The following is a 17,950-nucleotide window of genomic DNA, read 5'->3' as shown; positions in this document are numbered from 1 at the left end:
AGTTACTACTTTGATTAACTACAGTTTAGAGCAGAAAATTGACATATCAAATGATACTATTACAAGGGATAAAAAGGGATCTCTCTTTCTGCATGTGCAGCCTGCAGTAGTTATGAAGGAAATAGTGGCAGATAATGACATAAAGGTCATTTTCTTGAAAATAAGCTGCATAAAGTTTGGTAGAGATGTCGTACCTTTCACTTTCCTGAGGCTGTGGGGTAACACTTGACCATAGTATGAGTCACACAGGCTTGGACAGAATGGTTTCTTTCTTTACTAACTATATTTGTTAACCCAAAACATGCAGGTTTTCATCTTATTCAGCATCTCTGCTTACCTTCTTGTATTAACGTAACAAAACTTAACATGCTAAACCAAATTTTCAGGTTGGCATAGTCTAATGCTTTTACACTTTCAGTTCTCTCCAACTAAGCTTAAAGAGTAACCTGCCTATTCTCTAGTACGAATACAGGCAAGGGGAGCAAAAGACTGTTCAGCTGTCTTCAAAAGAGTATTTTACCATTTTCCATAGAGTATTTTGTGAGCATGCAGAACTCCAATATTTGTGCTTGTTGGATAAAGTATACTTTTGTCACTACAGATTGTAACCAGTAATCCCTCCTGCTTTCACACAACTTCAAATTTATCTGTTAAAAAAAACACAACACAGCAAAAGAAAAACCCACACAGGAAAGAGTTAGTTACAACTGGGAGCTCAGATGCTATGTACTTTTAAACAGCTGCAAGCTACTTTGGTTTGGACCTCATCTTTATCTTTTTTGCAAAATGTCGATCAAGGAATATTTGAGCAATTAAGTAGTGAAAACAAGTTAAACTCTCATACGCAGATTATGTCTTCTGCTTTACCAGCAAAGGGTGAGAGCTGCTTGATTTTCTTATTATATCTCTAGGCTAAAAGTTTAGCACCCTCACTAGCTTCCTGCCAAAATCCTCCTTTATAAGGAAATAATGAAATAACACTTTCTTAGTGTTTCTGGACTAGTACAGAGGGTAGCTGTCAAAGATAGAACACTAATTTGGTTGTTTAAACTTTTGGCTAAAGGATGGAGCTGAAACTTAGTACAGATAACAGCTAATCTCTCTCTGTCTTCCAGCATGCTTTTGTTACTGTGGTATTTTGACTGCTTTTCCATGTGTCTGAGAATACAATGGGTAGGCTGAGTGTGTCAAAAGAGCACTCGCTTTTACTCTGCACACATGGAAAGAGTAGTTTTCCTAATCAGGGTAGGTACTTGAGCAGCTATTAGTCTTTCTTTGCCAAAATAGCATCATCATTGTGTTTAAAAACAAGTTCACAGTGTACAGGGCTTATGTTAGGGATGATATTTCTCTCCGTGACTAAAGAAACATTGCTGCTGCTTCTTCCCAAGCTCTGTGTTGCTTATATGATTAGTTTCAGCAGGTACTTCCTCCACTGCCCTGCCCTAGACTTAGGGCAGCCTAATACAGGGAGTGACCCTGAACACCTCCCTCGCAAATGACTGCATGCTCTGTAAATTATTGCAGAGCTAAAAGCTGGACATTTGCTAATGATAGCTGGAATAGTGTTAGCAAAGCTCAAGGGTTATACCTGTTGAATAACTTCATTGGACTGCTTCAGAGCTCCCTCTTTTCTTTTTGCTTGCTCAAGAGTTTAGGGAAGCCAGAAATGCATGACAACTTTTTATTTTTGTATCAAGTGCAACATTGCAAGTAACAGATAAAACTCAGTTTACTAGTCCCATAGTGTACAGAACTGAAAAACGCATTCTGCCATGCTGTAGGCACTGTGCGTAAGAACCTGGTCAAAACTTCAGTGCAATTGTGACTGGAAGAGCAAAGCAGTGCTATTACTGTTACATCTGTATGTATCCCAGTGTTGTTAAAATGTTTTTGGTAAAGCAGAATGGCTACCACTCTAGTGTATGAGCAATCCCATGAATAAGATTTTACATCTAAAACAGCAAGCCAAGGAATCAATGCTAACCACCTTAATGAGGTGAGGTAACAAACCCAGTTTCAAGGAATATGTTGAGCCAATTGATCACAACAGAAGAAAATTTAAGCTGAAAATACCTGGTTTTATCTAGTAGGGAGAATTGGAAATTGGGCAGTTATAGGTGGCCCAAGGAATTCTGCTTCCTAGCTTTTGCTCAGTCTTCATCCGTAGCACTGCAGAGGCCTTCAGCCAAGAAGTTTTTCATCAAGCTACTAGCAAGTGTAACTGACCACCATCTACACCTTTCTAGCTGTTAGTTCTGGAACAAGTCCTTGCATCACCACTGTTTGAGACAGGCATTTCTACTGAAGGTAGGTATCAAGTTTCTTCTTGATGTTGTCAAAGGAATCCACTCCCATATAGTCAGCTTGGCCCTGTTCCCACCGTTCCTTGCGTTCTTCTGAAGATACAGTTGGTAATACTGGCGATGGTGCTGATAGTGATATGTGGGACACTGCCTCTGTAACCTCTGCCTAAAAGGAAAGGCAGAGTGAAAATACAGAAATACTTTGCATAGCTAAAGTGAGCAACAAGGCATAGAACGGGACAATGAAGTAGATATTCTCATGCGCAGCAGCAAGCATTGCCAATGGGCAGGGAGTGTGCAGCTTTCCTAGCAAAATAACAAAGCAGAGTTACAGAAGTTAGCGGAGAAGGGGGGGGGGGGGGGGACACGGGACCAACCCAAAACCAGAAAAGTTTAAGTTCTTCATACCTCTCTACAGAAGCCACAAGAGAAAGCCAGAGTATAGGCCAAGCCCGATAGCTGCAAATAGTTTGTTAGAAAGACGTAAGGTTATCAAGAGAAAGCACATCTTAAGAGATCAGTAACTTTGGTCTTAGAAAGGCTGAGAACTTAAACTGGCCAATGTACTAAGCTAAGACTATGAAGTCTGTGGTCAGATGCAAGCTACTAAACTCTGTGAGTGAGAACTGGAGTTAGAAGCATTACTTTGGCTTTGATAAGTACTGGGATTCATCACTGCCAGTCTACTGGCAGTCATTCCTTACCCTACCTAGGCTTAGCTAGATTTGTTTCACCACACAAGATCATATTGCAGGCTGAACTGGGTTTTTTCTGCTCAAGAACCTTATTAGCTGCAACACAGTAAGAGCTACAGCCCTTCCCTGTATATATTAAAGTTACTGCAGTTATTTCTGGTACACCATTAGCTACTTGCTTAGTTTGTTTTAGGCAAGCAGACAGCCAAGTTCAAGATCACTATAGCATGCTTCTCTGCTGTAGTATTGTTTATTCCAAGCTTAAAAAGAACAGGACCAAAGAACTCTGCATCCCACAAACTAAACCACATACATGCTTTGAGCTGGACAGAGGGAAGGGAAACCAGTGGAGTGGTAAAGAACCTGTCATCCATACTTAGGTAGTTTCTACAAGAATATTAAAGCACGTACCATGTTTACACCTGTAGTAGTTTCTTTAACAATTCCATGCTGTTCTAGTAATGGTAAAACATTAGCTGTGTAGGTGTCCCACCACATGTTGAGGAATTCTGGGTGAACTATTTTAGGGTCGTCCATGGTGCCTTTTATGCTTTTTGTTCTGGAGTCATATGTGTAATTCCATGGCTTTGTGCTTCCCAGGAAATGCACCACCTTAGTATTTGCACCAAACCTGTTGGCCAGAAAAAGTTAGAATCCGCAGTTTGTGCAGGTGTCTAGAAAACAAGTTTTGACTGGCAGACATAATTTTTTTTAACCTGCAGTTTCTGTAGATGTCCAAAAAACAAAAATATGAATATATTTGGGAGGCTAAACACTAAATGATCAAACTGCCAATGCCTACTGGGACTGAAAGCATCGCTATACAACAGAAAAAATGCAAATGGAATTCTACATTACACTAGTCAGAACACAGCCAAAACCTAATGGTCTGGGCTATTTAAGTACTTACAGCCAACTCAAGTCTTTAGGTAGAGTGATGTCCATAGCTCAGGAGAGAGCAGTCTCAAGCAGCCGTTGCAATCGGAACTGGTTTTAAAAGTGAAAAAGATTCTACTCCAAAGTCAGTGATCCAGATAGTTAGTCATTACAAGCATTATGTAGAGAAGGGTCAGCGTTAGAGTTACCCTTTCAGTTTATAGCCATATAGAAAAGGATTGTTGGAAGGCCCTGCTGCAGGAAGACTGTATCCCTGCAATAATAGCTTTGTATAACCTAGGCACTTCAGAGGACTTCTGATCTTGCTGCAGTAGGGTCTTGCCAGACAACCAACCCTTATTTTCTAAATAACCCTAGTTTAGCCATAGGTGGGTTTTCTGATGGTGGTATGTTTGGGGTTTTTTCCATTTGTTTCTTTTTAAAACTATTTTAACTCCATTTTCAATATGGACTTGTAGCTTTGTCCCAAACATTACTGGTATGTTTCTTTTGCGTTAAGAGTGTAGATAAGATGCACCCCTTTTGAAGTAAAGAGCTTAATGCTAAAAGAGACAGCATTCATTCCATTCTTCTACAGTTCCAGAACTAGAGTTCAGCTTGAGTCAGTTTTGTAAACGAGCAATACCAGCCGCAACGGTCTCACCTAGTTCAGTTTGCATCACGTATTAGGATTGCTTCTCAACATAATGATTAAAGTGGATAATAATGCCAAACTGGTTTGTCTAACGTTTTAAGCACACCCTAGTAATTTTGACCAGGACTCAGATGTTTAAGGAATCTTACATATGGAGACCATGCAGGTGTATTTCAAAAACTTCAGAATATTCAAAACAAGGCAATATGGATTTGGGTGGGCAGTCTTTTACTATTGTAAGATCCTTGACTGCATTACAATATTCACCTTCATTGTTTTAAACACAACAGGTCTTGTGGAATGAACACCTATGCATGTGTGAAACAATGTCAAGTATTGGCACTGATTGCAAGAAACAAAAAAATAATCTGTTTTCAAGAGTCAGTTCCTGGGCTTTGAAGTGCATATGTCAAGAGGACTACCTTAGGTTTATTAGCTGTCACAGCACTACTTAACAGCCTGAGTTTCCTTCATCTTAGGCTGCTGCTGTTCTGAGGAACTTGTCCTTGTTTAAAAATCAAGGCTATTTAAGCTAGAGAATGCCTAAGTGTTATGTTACACTGGCTGCAAATGGAGAAGTGTATTCTTAGTGTTCTGTCCACTTAAGACCTGTACAACAGTTGACAGATGCCAAGCTTCTATGATGTTTTCAGTATCTGCTTTCTAGATACTTTCTAGATCTACAATACTGTCTTTTGACATTTAAGCACAACTGTTAGGAAGCTTTATGTCCACACTGGCCTCAGCAACTAATCTGCCTTTCCCCATCTCCCAGAAAAGTCCTTCATCAATGTTTTGAAGTTAGAGAGCATTTGTCATGAATTGGCATTTTCCTTTGGAAAAAGGATTACTGGGACTGCTGTGAAATCTAGTCGCGCTGTACAAAGCTGCAAAAAACTTAGCTATTGATGTCAGTAGGTTTAAATTTCACTTTATTCCAACTGCTGATTATCAGGAGTGTAGCTGCTGATCTAACCAAGGGAAATTCTTCCATTCTACTCAAAAGGGCTGCACTTCCAGCATTCTACTTTTGAACATCTGCTGAATTCAGTTAGGTAATTTATTCTATCCGTTAAATGGAATTTTTGTCAGGAGCCCCCAGATCCAATTAGTCTTTTGTGGCAACAAGGTCATTTGTAAATTTAAGGTCATGTGACTAACAACCAGCCAGCCATGGAAAGAAGACACACTTTACAATCGATGTTAGCTTATCAAATGCTATCCAACTACTTAGTCATTCTTAGGCTTGCATATATTTCTTTAAATAAGTGTTCTACTTTTAGCATGACAGGATTTCAAATGGTATTCTGATCACAAGACATAGTTTGATCTTGAGCCAGCAGCAGCCCTGCTTATGCTGGCTGCTGCTTTAGACACTAGTAACCTGATGTCATTCAGAGATCAGATTGTTTTTATGCAATTAGTATTTTCCCTCCCCCACACACACACTTTTGCAGCTCTTAATGAATAAGACTTTCTGTGTAACATTTCGGCTTGCCTGCTTCCTCCTGTGTTTATTGTAACACTTTGAGTGACCCTGCCACTGACGTAGGTTTTGCTCACATGCCAAATCTAATACTGCTAGCTAGGGAGGATACGGTTGTTTTCTGTACACAGGAAGCATGCAACGGTATGTATGGTGGTTGGCTGTAGTCTTTGTTCCATCTTGCTATTACTTAAGGAACTGTCTGAGATCTAGAAAGACTGTTGGGAGAGAATTATAGCTTTATACAAGTTTTTGTTCACCATGTTTATTAGAATGGTACAGGTTGATTAGAGGAACTGTAACTACTGGTTGTTAAATACCCCAAGTAATTTCAGTGAGGAAAGGGCACATTATCTAGGTAGGAACAATACCACCAGTGACATGCTGAAGTTCAGCTCAAGCAGATTCAAGAGCTACTGCCTTTGGTTAGAGAGGTAATGGACAGCATCCCATACTGGAGTAGCGACTCTTCCTTTTGCAAGTGACCTGTCAAATGTGCTTACTCTAAATCAACTTTGGTGTTACCACCAGGGAGGAGTGGTTTAAGCTACAGATACAGCTTACTCTCTGCATGAATCATGAGATGATTCATTTAACTAGTATTAATTCAACTTTTTTTTTTTTTTAAAAAGAAACAGTTATTCCTTCTTTTAGTGACAATAATGGTCTCCCTTTAGAAAAACTGTGTAAGTTCACATTGTGCCTGTTCATTCTGTTACAATAAATTAGTTTATATAAGCTCTGAAAGTTATCTTAGAATTTTGAACTTACGCTTTAAATGCTGGAAGGTAGGAATATACAGAGGTGCTGCTCAAATTATAAATAAATGGTAGATGTTTGCTCATGTCTGTTGTTGCCCAGCTGCTGAAAAAGGTGTTTAATAACCCCTGATCTGCACCTGGAAGAGAAAGCATTAATAGGCTACAAGCATTAGATAGTTGTTTTAGGATCTTTTTCAATCACTTCACTAATTAAGAGTTGGTAATGCAGTTGTCGTGTCCAGTAGGAGTTTGGCACAGAGCACAAGAGTTCTATTTGTGAGCAACCCTGTAAACCCTGCAGCCTTTGAAAATCCAAAAAATGCAGAGAATGAAAAAGATAGTATGTGTGGGGCTACTTTTGCTACAAAATAGCCAAAGGTAGCTGCTCACAAAACCTGCCATTCAGTTTCCGTTACAGCTTAAGTTCAAGCTGTGTAAGGCAGCAAAAAACCAGGACTTGACAATTGAGTACTGTTCAACTTCAGGAAAGCTGTAGCTCAGAAGACAATTAGTTTTATTACTTATGCTTACAGATGCATGCATGACCAACATCAACGCCGGAGTTAAGGTCAGTGGTCTGTTAGACCTGCAGCCCTGGATGTATCTACCTACACTGTGATCTGGTAAGGAAAGCACATGCAGTCTTGGTGACAACTCCAGTAAAACACCATCAAATCCCTTAACAGGCAACAGGCGTTCCTGGTTCTCTACTAAAAAGCTGCTGACTAACCCCTAAGTGAGGGTAACAGTCTAAGTTATGGCCAGACCTACTGTGCTGGGAGGGGTCACATCTTGGTTTGCAAGTGGAGGTTGTAAGGAGGTCAAATGAGTTTGAAGTGGTTTGGTATGTCAGTAGTAGAGTAGCTAAAAAAAAAAAAAAAAAAAACCACCACACACAACAAACCAGCCCCTGGCCCAAAGCACACAAGTTTATAAGAAGCTACTGAGAAGTAAAACCTACTTATTTACATCCATTCATTCCTTATTGCAGTGAAGATGCTTAGTCTTTAAGTGCTAATAGCTCCTCTTATGAAGGAGATTGAAGGGAGTCCCTCAACCTTCATTTGCTGTCTTCCCTCCACCTGTAACTGCATTCACAAGTAGCATTGCTAAAGGGTAGGTAAATGGATAGCCCAGTTAGAAAAGAGAGTGTTTTATTTTAATCTTTAGTCTTCTAAAGCACTCAGTCTCTGACTCGGGAAAGGGGTTTTTATTAGCCTACAATTAGATTTAAGGCAGTACTAAGGTTTGCACCCTCACTGACGTTTGAGCAGAATCTGCTACTGAAGTATCTAGACACTGGGCATAAACTTAGATGTACAGACAGCACGCTGACAAATATAAATTCTAAGTATCCTGTTACAGCTGTCAGCACACATGCAGATTGCAGAGGGAGAAATTGCCTAGAGACTCAGTCCAGTAGCTTCAAGCCTCTGACTTGCCTCTCGACCCATGAAGGGAGGAAAGCACTTTTGAAGAAGTTGTGACCAACACAAGAGAACAGAGTCAAAGAAACCAAACAAGTCCCCTGGTCTTTACTCAGTTAAGTTTCATTTTACCTTCTAACTTAATGCTGTGTTAAGAACACGTATGTTAACAGTACGATCATCTAAAAGAGAAGGAAGTCTGGGATGCCCTCTCAGAACCAGTAGCTCATAACTGAAGGGGCAGCAACAATGTATTTAACTTATTCTGCAAGACTTTCTCCCACTCAGATTGTTTTACATACTTGGCTTTTTTTCAGATGGCATGCATTTGTGCCAAAGCAGCCACTGAAGGCGGCATTTAGCTGTCCTAGTTCCGACTTCAACAGTAGTCTTGTTGTATAAACTGGACCTTAGACATAAGGTGAAAGAATCAGGCAGTAGTTACATTAGCGACATATCTACAGATACAGTCTTGCTGCATTATATCTTTATATGTAAAAGCAACCATTTTAAATCCTGGGCTAGAGCCAGAGGATTGTTGAAGCAATAGCAGTGTTCTTGAGGTATCAGTACTACCAGATTTCTTTTAAAACCAAACTTTTTTCCCCCTCCACTACTTTTAGATGGTATCTAGAATTACTGCATAACATTTTCCTCATTATCTAGAAAGGTGAAAGTTCAGGTAGACAAAGTAGTTGTTGCCATAAGCAGCCATCACTCTACCATTTCTGGACAACAGCATTACATAGGAAGCATCTGTCTGTTGTTATAAACATGAAATATTCTGTGAAGTCTTGCATTCCCTAGTTACTGCTGCTGCAGATGGGGTGCTTGGAGCTTGACTTCAGTTATGCATAGCTCAGTAGCTTGTTGAGTTTGCATCTCAGTGTACCATTAAGGGCCATGACCCTTCACAGGTGTTTCTCTTATAATCTGTTTCCTAGGAATTTTTTATTACTGCCCCTTTCTCCTGACCAAGTTCATGAGCTCAGCAGCAGCAGCTCATGCAGATAGTCTAAGTCTCCATGGTCTTATTACTCAGATCACTGCTACCATTTAATAAAAACCAAATAGATTTTAAAGCTGAAGTACAAATTACAGTTCTAGAAATTTAGTACCTAAACCATTAACCCACCATTTTTGCTTTTAAGAACTACAACAATTGCTTCATGCTTAGGACACTGAGGAAGTTTCACCACTGTGTGGCTTTAGCTTTCAAGTCAGAAAGTATATTGCGGAAGCAGTTCTATCTTTTAAAGGACAGAGGCCTTAGACCTAGAAGCTGGGGTCTGCTAGTAGTCAAGCACAAAGCTCAGGAGGCAATCACCAAGTCCCAGATATTCCTGGAGCTACTCAACAGTCCTTTTGCACAAAGATGTGGATCTGTTTGGAGGGTTTTTTGGGGAGGGGTTGGGTTTTTTTGTTGGTTTTTTTTTTTTTAAGCCAACAATTCAGCACGCTGTGATAGCCAGTGATCAATTTACATTTGAGAGCACTCCCAGAGCTACCAACTGCTTGCTTGACAGTAGCGAGGTACAGACAGACCCTTCCTTACACTGCAGTAGTCATTTTCACTAGAGCTTATTCATATGGTAGCATTAAGCAGCCAACTGCAACTGACATTCTTTAGGAGGCCACACAGAGTAATGGGAATAATTCTGCAGACTAGGACTGCCTGGATGCAGTCCTGAGTGATGTGCTCCGGGCAATCCTGCTTTAGCAGGGGAGTTGGGCTAGATGATCTCTAGAGGTCCCTTCCAACTCTGAAAATTCTGTGATTCTGTGAGTGACATCTAGAATTTTTACTTTTTACAGAGCACTGAAAGTTAAGTCAACAGTCTGGCTAATTACCTTATATTAAGAGCTCCATTTTATGGTCCTACTTATGTAGTTATCTGTAGTTTTTTCAGTTAGACTTTTGCTTTGTGCCACGGTAGTTACATAATGAAATTTAGTGATGGGAGACAGTGACAGTCATTCAGAAGCCTTTAACTATAGCAGTCTTCAAGCAACCTGTACGTTTATTGCAATGGTAATAGATTTAGGAGACTTACAGGACAGCAGAACTTTGCTTCTCAAGCTTAGATCTGGCACAGTGGCCGATCCCAAGGGACCTATAGTGAGAAGGAGCCAAGGCTACACGCACTTGATATTGGGAAAGAGATGGCCACCACCCTATAATGACAGGAAGCTATCACACAGCATGTGAAGAGATAGTTGCATTTTCAAATGTTTGTTTCTCTGAAGCAGCACTCAAGCTGATCGGTACTATTTTTTCCACAGCAGCTTGAGTTAGCATAGAACATTCAAGCTTTGAGCGTTAGGAATGCGTGACGCATAGTACTGCGGGTTCACTTGCTAACACATGCACTGTGCTTGCTACATCTTACGATTTCTTGTTACATGATTCAACATTGCTAATGCTTACAGCTGCTAGTTTGGAAGCCAAACTCTTAGGGTTGTTTTTTTTTTTTTATTTCATGGAGTCTGAAAAAAGTAGTTTCACTACATATTGTAATGATAGTCTCTATTGTGAGAAAGACATAATTTTTATGTAGTTAATACATTGAGTTCAGAATTTTATCATACAGAGTCCCCATGACACATATGTAGTTACGAGCCATCCCAACCACTATTATCATTTCGCTCTAACTTATATTGAAGTACAAATTAATACATACCATCAAAGCTGCCTTTCTCTGTGGCAAACTGTAACAGCTGATTGTACGTTTCAATGGAAGGTCGGTAAACAAAAACTCCAGAATTAAAACAGTCAGGCCAGCCTGGATCTGGTGCTGCAGACAGCTCTTCTCTCTCAAAAAGCTCATCAATATTTGACAAAACCTAGTTGTAAAAGGGATAAAAAAAAAAAATGTTTTCTGGTTTTTAGGTTAGGAATTGGGGTATCATGTTTTAATGGATTTTGACATCCACCTTAAAACAGGAAAGAAAGTTCTCATATCAATGCTCTTGTCTTATGGAAGACAAGATTTTATGGACATAGTCCCCACAGACTATGTTACAATTAGTTTAGATGGAAAACACACATACATTTTTTTGAGTTACTAGTCCAAATAGCAAGACAGCCTCTATTATCCCTCCTTAAAAAAAAAAAAAAAAAACACACACACAACACACAAAACAAAAACACCCAAAAACCCACACACCACCAAAACAACCCACAGAAAAAAAAAAATCCAACAACCCCCATGCTGGGTCATTAAGAGGTACCATGAGACATGGCTACTTACCATTGTGTCTGCATCCATGAAAACGCATTTTGAAAACTGCGTCAGTTCCCAGCAGTGAAGCTTTGTTAGTGTGACACCCAGCTCAGGTCTTTTCATTAATGCCAAGTGCGCTGAATCCCCACTATCCAAGACATTTACCAATATGACTTCATCAAAGACTGTTTCCAGCACTCTCCTGGGGAAAGAGTTGATTGCCAACATTTAGTTCTACTGTTATTCCAGCACCAGACCACATGACAGATTCCATTAAGAGAATTGGAGTAACAGGGAACCTGGCAGTATTTCTTAAGCAATTGGTAAGAGCTGACTGCACGTGTTGGAATGCACAAGTACACCTGTCTGCATCAAGGTTTCTAGTTTGTAATGGGCACATTTTGGGAACAAAGATGTTTGTTTGTTTTTTTTTTTTCCTTCCACAAACAGGGCTTTAGTTGACATTGCTACCAAGATCATGGCTATGTAGTACAAACTTTCCACACAGCTTTTTTTCAGCCAGACTCTTATTTTTGGCAAGTTAAGAGTCTACTTTGAGCAAGCAATTAAGAAATGGGAAGCTGTTACAAGTAGCTTGAGGACAGTAGCTGAATCCTAAACAGCTGAAACAGAAGTTTGTGCAATAGTTATGACAACGCTGTTATGGATTTGTGACTGTTAGGAACATCTGAATAGACCCAGTCGCTAAAACTTTCTTTATCCTGAAAAGTTTAAAAGACTCAATCACAGCTGTGAGTGCAACAGTGTTTTGACCCAGTATCACGTTCACCTAAGGGTGACACCTAAACTTTCAGACAGTGTAGTGAAATTCTGTGGCAGATATCCAACCTTTGCATTGGATGGTAAAGCATTACCATTAGTTCAAGAGAGGTTAAGGAGTTCATGCTGCTTAAAATATGAAGCATCTGTAAAGTCTGGCTGTTCTACAGCATATGTTGAATGCTCGGCAGTTATCAGTACAATTTGAGCCACAGAGCTTGTAAATGCATTTTAGAACTCTGGCCTACAAGGTTGTCTTTATACTGACAGTTTGTTATGGACAGTTGTTTCTGAACTTAAGGCACACCTTGTTAGCAGATACAGCAAGAAACGCAAGTTCAGTGACACCACTAGGTAGGCAGGCATCACTGGCCGAAGGGCGTAGTACTGTCTGGCTTGCACTACACATGAGCACATTTATGAGTCACCTTAAAAGAGCACACTCACCTAATAGGCTAGAATGGATGTTCCTATATGTAACATCTTTAAATTGATAAGGCCAATTAGCTGCCAAGAGACTCCAGGGAGAGACACTCCACTTATTACTGAGCCACTCCTCTACTGTCTCTATAAATTGAGATCTTTTCAGAAGAGCTTCCCCATGTAGAGAATCTTGACCTATCATCTGTAGTTCATGTAGCTATTAAGTTAATTGGGTTTTTACCCTCCTCTTACATGTGGAAAGAGCACCCAGTTCGCTCCATACTGAGACTATTCTAGAGAAGCTGTAGGAAGCAGTTGCCTATAAATTTCATTTGTTGTACCGTGGTGACCTCCTTAGATGCCTTTGTTGATCTGCTGATTTGATGTACTTGGTGCTACTTTAGTTTTACTCGTTTTCTTCTCTCATGATAAAATTTGAAGTGTCTGCTAGATTTCAAGAGAGCTTATGTTACATTATCTCAGTCTGGAATGGTTCTGCAAGACAAATAAATACCAATCCCCTACTCCCACCTCCACATGCATACATACAGCACTAATAAACACACAGGCAATATCATATTGTTGGACAGTTTTAAGTAGGACTATGAAAGAGCAAAGATCTGGTTGAAGTATCAGTGTCAAGTCAGTTTAGTGCTCCAACTACCGAGTATTTGTTAACTCACCATATGAAAGAAAGAAAAAGTTTCACGTCTGAAGAACCTAGTAGAATTAAACTTATACTATCTGGAATTAGGTAAGCTTTGCTGTTAAACTTCCAGTGTTTTGGAAGGTTTCTGTTAATGAATTTAACTTCTGTTTTTCAACCTTCACATCAGCAGGGGCTGTGGCAGTTTAAAGTATATAAGTGACCTTACCTCATAAGATCCGAGACCTGAGGCGTTATGAGTGCAGTCAGCTTCCTTGTTGTTCTGTACTGTTGCAAGGACGAACCAAGTACCAGTGCTCCTTTCACATAGGAGTCATTTGTGGCTAGAGTCACAAAAGACTGGTCTGGAAGAAATGAACTTGGTCAAGTTAGCACAATCCACTACTTTATTCTGAGACAGATATACTAGAAACCTAGTATTGTTAGGTAATGATGCTGTGAGACCTCTAAGATGTGCCTTAACTCCACATACTGGGCCTACCTACATGGCTGAAAGAAGCAGATCATACTTGCATAGCTATACTTGCTATTAGCAACAACACATGGCAAAACGCAGTTAAAAAAAAAAAAAAAACACCAACAAACAAACAACAAAACTGGGACTGTTGCCAGAGAGAACCAGTTCCAGTTTGCCCACAGGTTAAATAAGTCACGCCAAATGTTAGAGACAATCCAAAGGGTCTGAAGAGCCTTATTTTGGCCATTAATATGCTGGGTTTAAGCTAAAAGTATTGGGAGTCAGTGAGCCGGCATTTGGTATAAAGTTAGTAACAGTAGAGCTTTGTGGCATTACTCTAGGTTCAGCTCTCAGCCCCAAAGGTAGGGCAGCATAAAACTTACACTGCATTTTCAAATGAAGGTAAGCATTGAATTAGATCTTGGACAACCGTATTAAGTTTTGCTGGCTCAGGATTTTGCAGATGAGTTGTTCTGCAATCCATGGCTGCAGCTCTATCACAAGAATGCAAGATTTAATTGGGAAGTAACCAGTAATATGATAAGCAATTTAAGACTTGCAGCAACAGTTTTTGCTCTTCAAGCAAAAAGAGGTAAGGTTGAATTGTTACTGTATAATATTCTGCTCCAGCTTCTCTTAAAAATAGATTAAGGTGGATCACTTTGCCATATACTGCTTATTGAGGCCACATAATACAAGCTTTGCATTCTTTCAGTTGCTATGTTGTTTTAAACTGCCAGGATGGGACTGACAAAAGCAAACAAGTAACTTCTAAGCTTCAGTTCACTGTTAACTATCGTCACACAGTACTCCTTTCCAAGCTACAGCACTTTATAACATGTGCTCTTTTCTACCAAATCATTTTTGACACCATCAACAAAATGCTTTCTCCCTAAGAATTTCAAGAGTAGATTTTTCACGTGCAAGTTTATTTTAGCAACTGTGATTTCTTTTCTTTACAGAAGATGTTAACTAGCTTAGATCAGGATTGAGAGTGAGGGTTAAAGGCTTACTATCAAGTCTAGTAGCAAGATTAAAATTCTGACTGCTCTGCTTTCAGAGAGGTTGTTGTTTGGTCCAATTCCTCAGCCCATGAGACAGTCATCATCAATATCTTTTTACCTTAATAGCATTTTAACAGTTGACAACAGAAAGTCATGTACCATAATTGTCTATAAGCTCTGCAAACCTGGTTTGCAAGCTCTACAGGCCAGCTACAAAACCTTCTATTTTGCTTAGCAGCAAAACCAACTAGTCCCAAGGGATTTAGATTATAGCCGTCAATTACAAAGTTCAAAAAAGCTTCTACAATGCCAGGAATAAAGATTTTTTTTTTTCCAATTCACTTTAGCTACTAGTAGTTCATATAATTCAGCAAATCTCCTGAACAACTTTGTGTTTCTTTGAAGTTTTACAAATGGCAAGTGTGTAGCATTTCAATGCTAATAGGGCAGCATTTTTCATTACTTAATTTGCACGTTACTCCTCAACTACTCAGTAAATAGACATCTGCCACTCTATGCTGACAGACAGCTCACTAGAAATTCAATGTAGACAAAGTGGGATTGTGCACTGTTAGTAGGTATACTTTACTACATCTCCTTATCTTACTGAAACAGAGTATTCACACACAAAGGTCTTAGAGAAATAAAGTCAATTTAATGACAGAGTAAAGGCTAAGCAGCCCCCTGTTACATCCAAGTGCAGTAGGAAACTTTACGACTGCTTAACAGGAGGAGGATACTGGCAACTTGTAGAGCATCCAAGACAGTACAGCTTTACAAAGTTTTGAATAAGCTACGTTCTATTTCATACCCTCTCCAAAGTACATTCAGACATGTTACAGAATTGTTTAGGTTGGAAAAAGCCTTTAAGGTCATCAAGTCCAACCAGCAACCTAACACTGCCAAAAACACCACTAAACCATGTCCCTCACCACCACGTCTGCCCGTCTATTAAATACCTCCACCACTGCCTCGGGCAGCCTGTGCTAGTGCTTGGCAACCCTTTCAGTGAAGAATTTTTTCCTAATATCCAATCTAAACCTCTCCTGGTGCAACTTAAGGCTGTTTCCCCTTGTCCCATCGCCTGTTCCTTGGGAGCAGAGACCGACCCCCCCTCGCTACCCCCTCCTTTCAGGGAGCTGTGGAAAGCAAGAAGGTCTCCCCTCAGCCTCCTCCAGGCTGAACACCCCCAGGTCCCTCAGCCGCTCCTCACAGGACCTGTGCTCCAGACCCCTCACCAGACATTGAGGTGCCCTTCTCTGGACACGCTCCAGCACCTCAATGTCTGTCTTGTCACGAGGGGCCCAAAACTGAACACAGCATTCGAGGTGGGGCCACAGCAGTGCCGAGTACAGGGGGATGATCTGTACGGGTCCATACTTCAATTTGAGCAACACCAGTTGCTGCTTAATGTGGAAGTTATACCTGCAAGAGCCTAGTCCGTTCTGCCTAAACCACGAGTATTACAGTCGCGTGGGTCTCCCTTCCCATCCTCCACAGTAGATGATGGTCACACAGCAGTAACCATTATGCCCAAAACATACTTAACTATTAGTAATAGCGTGACTGCAAAAACAGAGAGAAGATGAGGCAGTAGCACAGCTTCACAACTGATTTATCCATGCAGAACTGAGCTACTTCGGAGACATCTGGCTGCCATGTTCATGGGCGACAGTATCTGCATGCGAGAGCCTTTGGGCTCAGCCCCACACACCAAAGAGCACGTGGGCGGCCTGGGCGAGGGGCGGCCTGCCTGGTCGCGCCCCGGGTGTTTCAGAGCTTCCCCAGGGACAGCTCGCAGGCCCAGCCGGGCTCGCAGCCGCCCCCCTGCTCTCCGGGCAGGGCCGCCACATCCCGCGGCCCGGCAGCCGGATTCAGCCCCCGCGGGACAGGCGCGTCCGACCCGACGCGCACCGCGGGCAGAGCACCCGGGTCGGCCCCCTCATGGCCCCGCTGACAGCTCCAGGGGCGGCAGCCGCCAGGAGGCAAAAGCGGGCGGAGATCGGCCATGCGCCCCCGGGGCGGCGGCAGGTACCCGCTCACGGCAGCGGGCCCTGGGCCGGCCCCCCCCGCCAGCGCTCTGGGAGGGGGACGGGACAGGCTTTCTCCGGCCAGTGCTGTGGCCCCACCGCCGCCTCTCCGAGCCCTCCTGCTCCCCACCACGTCCCCCCGCTGTAGGACGGAGCCCCGGGCCGGGCAGCCCAGAGCAGAGCAGAGCCGAGCCGAGCCGAGCCGAGCCGTGACCGCCCCCCGCAGCTGCCGCCTGCCTGCCTCCCCCGAACGCGACCGGGCGGGCGGGCGGGGCCCGGCGCCGCTAACTGACCTGCCATGGCGGCGGCTCCACGAAGGTCTGCAGCTGAGGCGGCGGCCGCGCTCCGAGCGCTGCCCCGGGGCCGCCCCTTATATAGGGGCGGGGCCACACGCCGGACGTCTTCTGCCAGCGGCGGCAGCGGTCCCGCCCTGAGGGATCCCCGCGTGGGGCGGGGCGGGCTCTCCGCCATGCCCTGCCGCGGCGGCGGCACGTCCCCCCCCCCCCCCCCTCCTCCCACCGGACCGGGCCTGGGGCAGTGCAGTCAGGGCCTTCTCCCCGTCTCAACTGACATCCCCGCCGGCTCCGTGGGGTCGGGGGACGCTCTGCCGGGCGGGCGGGGGGCGCAGCGGCCCAGGCCAGCGGGGGGACGGAGCACGAGGCCCCTGCGGTGGCACGTGCCGGGCGGCCCCAGCCGCGCGAGAGCCGCAAAATGGCAGCCGGGGGCGGCGTCGCCGTGCGGAGAGCCTCAGGCCCGGGGAGCCGCCGGTGGCCCCTGCGGGCTCACGGCGGGGGTGGGGGAGCCCGGGGAGCAGCAGGAGGCCCGTCCGTTCACGGGAAGGCGGCCGCGCGGGGACGGGGGCCAGCGGCAGCCATGGGGGGATGTGCCCAGTCCCGGGTGTTCTCTTTATGGCTCGATTTCAGCCCTTGAGGAACCGGAGGCCGTACCGCTTCAGGAATACAGGACGGGTGCTAGTAGGTTTTTTGTGCTCCTCGTTACCGCCCTGACAGACATTAGGAGTACTAAGGCTCCAGTACAGGTCCTTTGTTAGTCACATGACTCCCTACCTGCTAGTCAAAATTGAACAATTGAATAATTAATTTGTCATTGTCTGATGACAAATAGCGAGGGGTATAGATACACAAGATACTCAAACTGA

The 17,950-nt window shown here is 43.0% G+C and overlaps 1 protein-coding gene across 2 annotated transcripts; it reads right to left on the bottom strand.

Annotated features, from left to right (window-relative positions):
* Positions 1–1,670: 1,670 nt before the first annotated feature.
* On the bottom strand, positions 1,671–17,147 carry GYG1 (glycogenin 1). 2 transcript variants are annotated; one of them, XM_082487458.1, is made up of 8 exons: positions 17,085–17,147; positions 13,509–13,644; positions 11,458–11,632; positions 10,888–11,050; positions 6,790–6,916; positions 3,413–3,632; positions 2,715–2,765; positions 1,671–2,472 (listed from the first exon to the last, which is right to left on the bottom strand). In XM_082487458.1, the coding sequence occupies exons 1-8, from the start codon at positions 17,089–17,091 to the stop codon at positions 2,302–2,304; spliced, it is 1,050 nt and encodes a 349-aa protein (XP_082343584.1). In that variant the 5' UTR covers positions 17,092–17,147; the 3' UTR covers positions 1,671–2,301. The 2 variants fall into 2 exon arrangements, with proteins under 2 accessions (XP_082343584.1, XP_082343583.1); XM_082487457.1 differs by lacking the exon at positions 2,715–2,765.
* Positions 17,148–17,950: the final 803 nt, after the last annotated feature.

The sequence above is a fragment of the Vanellus vanellus genome (genome assembly GCF_965231255.1).
Source record: "Vanellus vanellus genome assembly, chromosome: 8".
Lineage (NCBI taxonomy): Eukaryota > Metazoa > Chordata > Aves > Charadriiformes > Charadriidae > Vanellus > Vanellus vanellus.
The sequence above is the reverse complement of the archived record's forward strand: the minus strand, read 5'-3'. Positions and strand labels throughout refer to the sequence as shown.

Coding starts and splice junctions, on each gene's coding strand:
- GYG1 (XM_082487458.1), bottom strand. Junction 11,633..13,508: donor CAGGTCTCGGATCTTATGAG/GTAAGGTCACTT, acceptor CTCTTTCCCCAG/GAGAGTGCTGGAAACAGTCT. Junction 11,051..11,457: donor TCATGGATGCAGACACAATG/GTAAGTAGCCAT, acceptor TTTTACAACTAG/GTTTTGTCAAATATTGATGA.